At 41.1% G+C, this 9103-nt stretch overlaps 1 protein-coding gene across 1 annotated transcript in view; it reads left to right on the top strand.

The window, feature by feature from the left end:
* Positions 1–1679: 1679 nt before the first annotated feature.
* The window catches only part of DCBLD2 (discoidin, CUB and LCCL domain containing 2), a 101495-nt gene continuing 94071 nt past the window's right edge, over positions 1680–9103 (top strand). The window contains 1 exon segment of the mRNA XM_017854291.1: positions 1680–2354. Coding sequence (XP_017709780.1) covers positions 2150–2354 — 205 coding nt within the window. The 5' untranslated portion in view covers positions 1680–2149.

Here is a 9103-nt window from a genome sequence, read left to right as displayed (position 1 = left end):
ACCCTTTAGTTACTTTTCAGTGATACAAAATAAAATCTTCACTCTTAGCTTGCTTTAGATCTTGCCGTTCCTAACTTTTCCAGACTAGTCTCCAGTTCCTCCTATTAAGTCAGCAGTAGTCAATCCAGCTTCATCAACACCATTCCCTATTGAGCCTGTGACCCAGCCTATTTTGCCTCTGGCCTGAGATCACCTTTTTCACTTTAGTTTCTTATTCAAGACACTGGAGTTTCCAACTGTGTCGGGTTTTTTTGAACTTCTTTCACTGTGTTATTGCGGCACCAGTGCACACCTCTAACACGGCACTAATAACAATAGGTTTGTTTACATGTCACCTCCTCCTCCAGAATGTAAGCTCTTCTCAGTAAACTTTTTATGCCCAATGCCCACAATGGCTTAGAGCATAATAGGGTTTCTTAGGCATTTAATAAATGCTAATTGAATAAATTTGGTTAAAGAGGTTATTGTATGAGAAATATGCAAGGGAGTTGAAAAATACGACCTCCAAAGTCCTTTCCAACTTAGATTTTCATTTGAGGATATCAGTCCCTTCCATGTTTTTGAGTATCACATCTATGTATGACTATGTATACATATATATGTATACATGTATGACTACGTATGACTCCCAGCGCCATAATTTCAAAGCAATCTGAGCTTTCGACTAAAATATCCATCTGCCTGTTACATAGCTTCACTTATTATCTAAGTTGGCATCTCAAATTCAATATGTCCAAAATTAACTTACTTTCCCACACAACTTGTTCTACCTTAGCAGTTTTTTGTATTTGTTAATGACACCACTGTCCTTTTAGGGGCTGCTGTTAAAAACATCCTAGATGGCCATTCTCTTCTCTCTAAAATAAATAACTGTGTAGACCTCTGTATTCCTCTTTTTGTCCTTCCATAGGCTTACAGTCTTCATCAAACTGCTTGCGACTCTAATTAGCACTTACTTCATTCTGCATGCTATATTTCCATCTCTGTTCCACATTTCAAGATTTCTGTAGCAACGTCTGCAAATAGATACCAGGTGCTCAACAACTCCTTGTAGAATGTTTGAATGAAGGTTAGGATGTTAGCTTGAAATTGCCTTTGAGGCACGGATCTTGTTTTACACTTTTTTGTTCCCCACCCCCCGCCATAAAAAGGGCAGAGAAAATAGGGTACACATATATTAAAAACTGAACACTGCATCTATTATTGTAACTCGGAGCTGTTGCAACAACTGGCGGCAATTTTAACAAAACAAACCACGCTCTGCCATTAAAAAAAAAAATTAAAATCCCCTTAGACTCAGTTCCCAGCTAAAACAATCCAGGATGCAGGTTTCCCACCCCCTTCCAGTGGTCTGACGTGCGGCGGAGGAGCGAGGAGCAAGGAGCAAGCTGGGCCTGAGGAGCAGGGAGCGCGGGATGGGGGACGTCCCGGAAGTCATTGACTAGCTAGCTGCAGCCTCTGCGGGACCAGTTTGGGCTGCGGTCCCAACAATAACTGGCGCCCGGGCCGGGCGGGGGCCGTGGGGATCCGAAGCTTGAGGGCGGGACCCGGATTGGAGGAGGCGGGTGGGACGCCTCCAAAGGCCGAAGGGGATTGGAAGAGGGAGATAAGGGGCGGGGGAGCTCGCGGGATGGGCCGGAGAACTAGCGGGTCGACCGAGGAGCGAGCATGCTGATTGGGTTTCGCGGAAGGAGACGGACCAGAGCTGGCCGAGCATTGGCCGTGGCGCCGAGGGGGCGTGGCCGGCGCGAGCAAGAGGGAGCGCGAGGGAGCGGGTGGCGGGCCTGCCTGCCAGCTAGCCAGAGCCGCGGGCGAGCGCGGCGAGCGGGGATCCTGGTGAGGAGCGCTGCTCGGGAGGCGCGTCCCCCAGCTCCGCCGCGGCCGCCCTCCGCCGCTCGAGCACTCCGCTTCCTTCCCTCCCCTCCCCTGCGCTCCGGCCTGGGGTCTCGGCGCGGGGAGCGGAGGGAAGGGACGAAGGAGGAGGAGGTGAAAGCGGGGTGAGGGGCGGAAGGGTCCCGGCGCGGGGTGAGGCGAGGGCTGCCTCTCGTTCTCCCGCCGCTGCCGCCGTCTCCTGGTCGGGTGCCGCGGCCCGAGGCGCGCGGGGCTTCCGGGGCGCCCGCACTATGCAGGCGGACTGCCGGCTGCCGCGATGGCGAGCCGGGCGGTGGTGAGAGCCAGGCGCTGCCCGCAGTGTCCCCAAGTCCGGGCCGCGGCCGCCGCCCCCGCCTGGGCCGCGCTCCCCCTCTCCCGCTCCCTCCCTCCCTGCTCCAACTCCTCCTCCTCCTCCATGCCTCTGTTCCTCCTGCTCTTACTTGTCCTGCTCCTGCTGCTCGACGACGCTGGAGCCCAGCAAGGTGAGTGGTCCCAGGGGAGTGAGCGGCGGGGCAGCCTCCGTCGGGGCGCCGGGTCTCTTGGCCCCTGAACGAATCTGCAGACGCTGCAGGGAGGCGCGGTGCGCTTTAGTGCGTGGCCAGACCTGGCTGGGTACTCACAGGGTTGAGTTGCAAAGGCAGGCTCTTGCCCCTCTGTCCCCCAAGTTGGCGCGGCTTTAGTTTTTGGCAAGGCCATTTATTTCTCTGAAAGGGGGACGTGAGACCCTGCTATGAAAGCCTCGTTGATATTAGATCCTTCTGTGGAAAATTTTAGGGAGGAAAAAGAACCTTTGGAGATAATGACCCCTAAAGTTAAGTTGCACGGATGGATGGAGACTGTAGGAAGGCAGGTTAATTAACTAGCATCTTAAACCTATTAAAGGTAAGTGGTGATAATTATCTTTGTGAAAGAGTTCGGGTTCTGAAGCAGATGGAGTAGTTTCTGCTTATCTCTGAGTCTTGGATTCAGAACATGTTCTTTACAATCCGTTATTGAGGCTGGTGGTCTAGACTGCCTTGGTCAAACACTGGTTCTGACCCAACGGTATGCTAATTTGCCCAAGTGAAGCTTTCCACATTAAAAAGGTAAGCCTTCCCAGAAAGTGACAAAACTTTTTTCCACCTACAATCCTTGAAAAACCTGTTCCGGAAACAAGCGAAACTGTTTATTAAGTAATTATCATAATGGAAAGAGAATGCGGGGTGATTTCTTTTCCCCTTGAGTACTATTTTCCGGTAGTGTAGCACAGTTTTTTGAATCAGTTTGGCATCAGTTTTTGAACAGATTTTTCCATTGCATTTTCCATTTTATTGCAGTGGGAAGGATAAGGATTGGATTGTTACTTATTGCTAGGAAGAGAGTTTTTTAAAAAGAAAATTGTTCTCTACCTTTAAGCGCAGCTTTATGTTGCTTTCATGGTTTTCAGTAAAGTATGGAATCATGGCCTGTCATTGAGAAGGTGCCGAACCTTGACAGGCTTGTGGAAATATAATCTCTCTAACTATAAGGAAAAAATGTATTTGGCGTACTGACCCCTTAGATCTAGACACATTTCTGTATAGAGTAACTCAAAATTAAATGCTTAGTATTTAGGTTTTAGTTAGATCGTCTTCTAAATTGAACATCATCAACATTTAATATATTGAAGTATGAAATCCTTCTCTCCATTGTAGAGATGTTTTTCCCTCCTGGTAGCGGGGAAAACAGGCTTATATATGGCTAACACTTAGGGCTTACTTTGTGGCGGGCACGACTAGACTAAGTGGTTTGTGTTTATTAACTCCTTGAATCTTCACTACAGCCAGCTGAGATAGTTATTGTTATCCCAGTTCAAACGTAATGAAATTGAGACACAAAGAATATAAGGTACCTTGATGCAGGAAGGTATATTACTCCATAGGCAGAGTACTCTGTTTTGCTTGTTTCTGGATCTGATAGTGTTTGTATCATGTTATTAAAAAAATCTTGGGACAGTATAGAATCAGTTACATGTCTCCCTTCCAAATGAGGGATTGCCTTGTTTTTAGAAAAGGCCAGTCTACCGGCCTAATCCCCGCACTTTGGGAGGTTGAGGCGGGCCGATCACGAGGTCAGGAGATCGAGACCATCCTGACCAACATGGTGAAACCCCGTCTCTACTAAAATACAAAAAATTAGCTGGGCGTGGTGATGCACGCCTGTAGTCCCAGCTACTCAGGAGGCTGAGGCAGGGGAATCGCTTGAACCGTGGAGGCGGAGGTTACAGTGAGCCGAGATGAGTGCCCACTGCACTCTAGCTTTGGGTGACAGAGCGAAACTCCTTCGTCAAAAAAAAAAAAAAAAAAAAAAAAAACCAGTCTAATCAGACATGCAACATTAGTTCATTTTTTAAGATTTAATTTATTTTACCAGAACATTTTAACAAATACATTTCTCTTTAACAATTTAACAATGTCATCTTATATAAACATCAACATAAATAGAAATGATTCTGGTAATTATAAGACTTTATTTCCTCTTTAGTTCTGTTCTTCTAAATTGCTTGGGTAAATTTTGCTAAATCATTTAATATTTAATCTCTTTGTACTTTGTACCTCAGCTTTCTGCATCATTAAGATGAGAATGCATACCTATCTCATAGCTTGATATAAATGAAATGATAGTATGCAGGAATTTTGCAAAAGGAAAAGCTTAACATAGCTATAAATGATTATCATTAATCTTGAGCCTACTAAATTGATAAATTAAGAGTTAATTAGGTATACATCATCTGAAAACTCAGGAATTATTTGAGATTTGAATTTCCTCATTTTTAAAAATTAAATTTTTTACCCAAAGGACCCTAAAGCAACCTGTGGTGGAATTCCTTTTAAGCCAGTCTTCCCTAACAGATGTTCTTTTGGGTCTACTGATACTCCGTCACATAACCTGAAAAGACGTCTGTTTAAAACACCTTTAGAATTTTTCATAATGGGGATTTGTACAAGTAGTAATGTTCAGCTACAAGATAGAGTTTTTACTCTATAAGAAGTCTTAAGATTGGAAGGAAATCAACTGTTGACAGCTGTCTTTGGTGGTAAAATTGGGGACATTTCTTTATATTTTCTACATTTTCTGTAATTTGCGTATAGTCAGAATAAAAACTAAACTGCAAAAAAGGTTTCTTTGATAGATTTTTTTCTTCATTTGACAACTGAAGGTAGAAATGCATCTAGTATGTATGTTGAGGTAGAAATGTGCTTCAGTCTTTTTTCTTTTGACATCATTTTGAAATAGCAGAATATAAAAATATATCACTAGTTTGAAAACTTACCAACTTTTCACAGCAGATGTATTTTAACCAGTCCTGTTTCACCCATAGATTTATAAATATATTGTGTTTGTTTACTTCTATTTATTATGTTGATGTTTCAGATACGGCTCGTATTTGTGTAGAGTTCTAAGTTGGATATCAAGAAGTTGGTCTTCGAAATCTTTTTTATTGAAAAATTTTTTTTTGTAAAATGTACATCTCTAAAAAATTGAAATCGGTGAAACTTATGCTGGTAGCATATTTACTACTGTATTAAATTTGTAGGAAGTTGATGATCTACTATGATTTTATGTCTCTGGTTTCCATTATGACTGTAGGAATTTGGGTTACTTCATCTCAGGGGCTCAGCTTCATTTGTGTCCTGGAAGGCTTGCCTACTGTCTCGGTTAGAATGTAATTTGTACATGGTAAAATATCAGAGAATTAATTTTTAAGATCCATTAAGCCTGATTTGTTTAGGCCTATTAATATATAACATGTTGTGAAGATATTAGTTTTTCTTTTCTAATTTAATCTGTGAAACAAGTCAGGTTCATTCTTAAAAGGATGTTTCAGTTATTTGATCATATTTGGAACCAATATGTGAAAAGTTTATATTCTGTCAAGGAATGCCTTTATTTGCTTGTGATGCAGGGAAGTATTTTGAACAATATTTGTGAGTTGTCAGAAAATAAAAACTTACTTCTCTCTGCAAATAAACATTAGTAATTATTTTTCACATTGACATTAGGTTTATTTAGAAATTTCTGTTGCCTTTTCTTTGATAAACATCAGGGCCCTTATGCAGCTTTGTTCAGAAGCAAATAAATCAAAGCATCCTTTTCTGCTATATTTCTAATTAGTTTTACAAAATGAAAATTAGAAACAGCACACATTCCACACGTGTGAATGATCAGATTTAAACACCACGTTTTTGAAACTTGTAAATGAAAAATTGATTTTAAGATTGCAGGTAAATTATAGGTAGATCTCTCAGTGTTAGAAACAAAAAGAACACATTATTTTCCCTGGGGATAGTTGATAATTCCATTTGAACATCTGAGCTTCATTTTAAAGACGAACATGAAAAAAATCTGAAAATGGTGGAATTGGCATAAGTAAAATACCAGTACTAGAATTAAAATGACAAATGAATTAATTTCCAAAAGTCAATCAGATCATGTATGTGAGAAAGGGCTAGATTTATATAGGAGTAGAATTTAAATTTAGGACTACACTTCTCAAAGTGACACCGGGAGGTGAAGCTCAGGGAGTAATGTTGGACATTAATTGAATGCATACAAGTAGACAGTTTCTGCTTCTAGTTCTTGATTAGTTGGAAGGATATGGAATGATGACCTAACAGTAGAAGGAGGCCGGGCGCGGTGGCTCAAGCCTGTAATCCCAGCACTTTGGGAGGCCGAGACGGGCGGATCACGAGGTCAGGAGATCGAGACCATCCTGGCTAACACGGTGAAACCCTGTCTCTACTAAAAAAAAAATACAAAAAAAGCTAGCCAGGCGAGGTGGCTGGCGCCTGTAGTCCCAGCTACTCGGGAGGCTGAGGCAGGAGAATGGCGTAAACCTGGGAGGCGGAGCTTGCAGTGAGCTGAGATCCGGCCACTGCACTCCAGCCTGGGTGACAGAGCGAGACTCCGTCTCAAACAAAAAAAAAAAAAAAAAAAAAAAAAAAAAAAAAAAACAGTAGAAGGATTGGGAAAAGCTTCATAAAGATAGTGATATTTGCTAAGTGTGATTGTTGAAATATGAATTGAGACAATTTGGCAATTTTTCTGATGTGGCTCCTGGATTCAGTTTGCTTTTAACAGCCTTATGGCCATAGCACTTTGTGTTTCTTTTAAAATATTGTATAGATAATGATTATTACTCACAACTAAAAATGTAGATGATTATCCACAGTTCCATCTTCTAATCCATCAACTTGTAATTTTTAATTTTCCTTTCTATTATATATTCACATGCCTGCATAATCTTATGTAGTTGTAATTTTAATAGTGTGTTTATGTAAAATTAATTTATAGGCTAATTTAGCACATGTAAGCATACCTACAGAATACAGTAAGACAAAAATTTCAAAATGCAAAATCTTATAAGACATTCAGTATTTATGAAGTAATTACTATATTGTTCAGAGCTGTTATTGTATTTAATTGATTCTTCATTCTGGAGAAAAATCTCTGAGAAAGTATTTCAGTTCAAAATGTTAGTTTAGAAACAAATATCATGCTAATTTTTCAGTTCATTGTTTGAGTTAAATTAGTATAACCTATGAGGACAGAAAATACAGATATTCAGATAATCTAGTATCTAATGAGTGCCAGTGCAGTGCCCACTGAAGCTGATGAGATACTGGATGATTTCCAAGGGCTACTAAAACATCGCTTACCAGCTCAACCTGCACCTTGACGGGTGTGTAGTTGAAAGAAAAACTTTGATTCGCTACTTGAATTATGGGAGAATCCCAAGATGCAAGTTCCCTCAACTGCTTTTTAAGGAGAGTGGCCCAGAATTCCCTGCAAGGCTTTTGTTGAGTAGGGTGCTTGCAACCTTGTCTTCAAAACTGAATTGCCTGGGATCAAAGAGAAGATATTAGCACTTTTTATTAAGATATTGGCACTCTTTATTAAGATAGTTCTCATTCAGAACTATCAGTATGAAGGGGTACCAACTGTGAACTCTCAAGAGAGTGTGCACATACCTCAGTACAGTCCTGAGACATTCAGAGAAGAGTAAACATTGTTACTGTCTTCAGAGAACCTACAGTCTATTTGAGAAAGTAATTATCTTCAGGTTGGAATATATATAATAATAACCAAGGAAGGATATCAGAAGATTATGTAAGACAGAGAGACCTCACCACTCCTGGAGAAGAAGGAGACGCCTACTATAATAATAATAATCAAGGAAGGTTATAAGAAGGTTATATAAGGCAGAAAGAGCTCACTATTCCTGGAGAAGTAGGAGACGCCTCACTGATAAAGTGGTTTTAGATTGGTAAGCTTTGAAGGTTGGCAGGTTTCTTACCCACAAGGAACTGCAGATATTTGAAGAGTAAGGTCATAAGATTAGAACATGGGGAGTCAGTGAAGTGGGAGTGCGAAAGTCCACCTTTTTAGAATGAGTAGCAAAACTCATTCTGGTCCTGCTCCACTGTTTGCTTCTTGAACCCATGCCCTGCGTCTGCCCAGTTATTGGAAAAACACTTGTTGGTTAATTCCTGTGTGCCAGTCATGGTACCACATGCTGGGACATTTTCCTCTTGGAGCTGTGTTAATGACTTCCATAGTGTTGCCAGCAGCCCCTTTATAATCTGTAAGATACCATCCAAACTCCTTTGCATATTATGTATGTAATTTTTTTCACAGTCTGGTCCCTCCCTTTCACTCTGACTCAATCTAATGCCAGCACTTATCGCACTGTATAGTTCAGATATGAGACTGAGCTAATTTTGTTCTTCTAAGATATAATTTCATGTCGTTTTGCCTTGTTCCCTATACTAACCTCTTTATATATGCAGTTTCTTCTACTTGAAATGTCCTTATTTTCCTTGTCTTCTCGATAAACTCTTGATCAACCTTCAAAACCCTTCTTGGGTATCCTCCCTTTATGAAGAGTTCTCTAACAGTCCCCACACACTCATCTCCAGATAATACATTCCACACTGTATTCTAAGTATTTATTCCTGCCGGTGGAGAGAATTTTATTCATTTTCTTATTTCTAATACTTATCATCGTGTCTGTCATTTAAATTATGTGAATTAACCCCATTTCTAGAGTTAATCTGCTACCCTGAGCACATTATTTGGTTCCTCCCTGGGCAGGAGGAAACGGTAGACTACATCTAAACGGTAGACTACATCTGTGCTGTATATTTTCTTAGTGACTGGCACACAGCAGATATTTGTTATATTATTAATTTATTTTTTAATAAATTAATTT

Source organism: Rhinopithecus bieti, unplaced genomic scaffold (genome assembly GCF_001698545.2).
Source record: "Rhinopithecus bieti isolate Rb0 unplaced genomic scaffold, ASM169854v2 scaffold_38527, whole genome shotgun sequence".
In the NCBI taxonomy this organism is placed as follows: Eukaryota; Metazoa; Chordata; class Mammalia; order Primates; family Cercopithecidae; genus Rhinopithecus; species Rhinopithecus bieti.
This window is presented reverse-complemented; position numbering and strand designations above follow the sequence as displayed.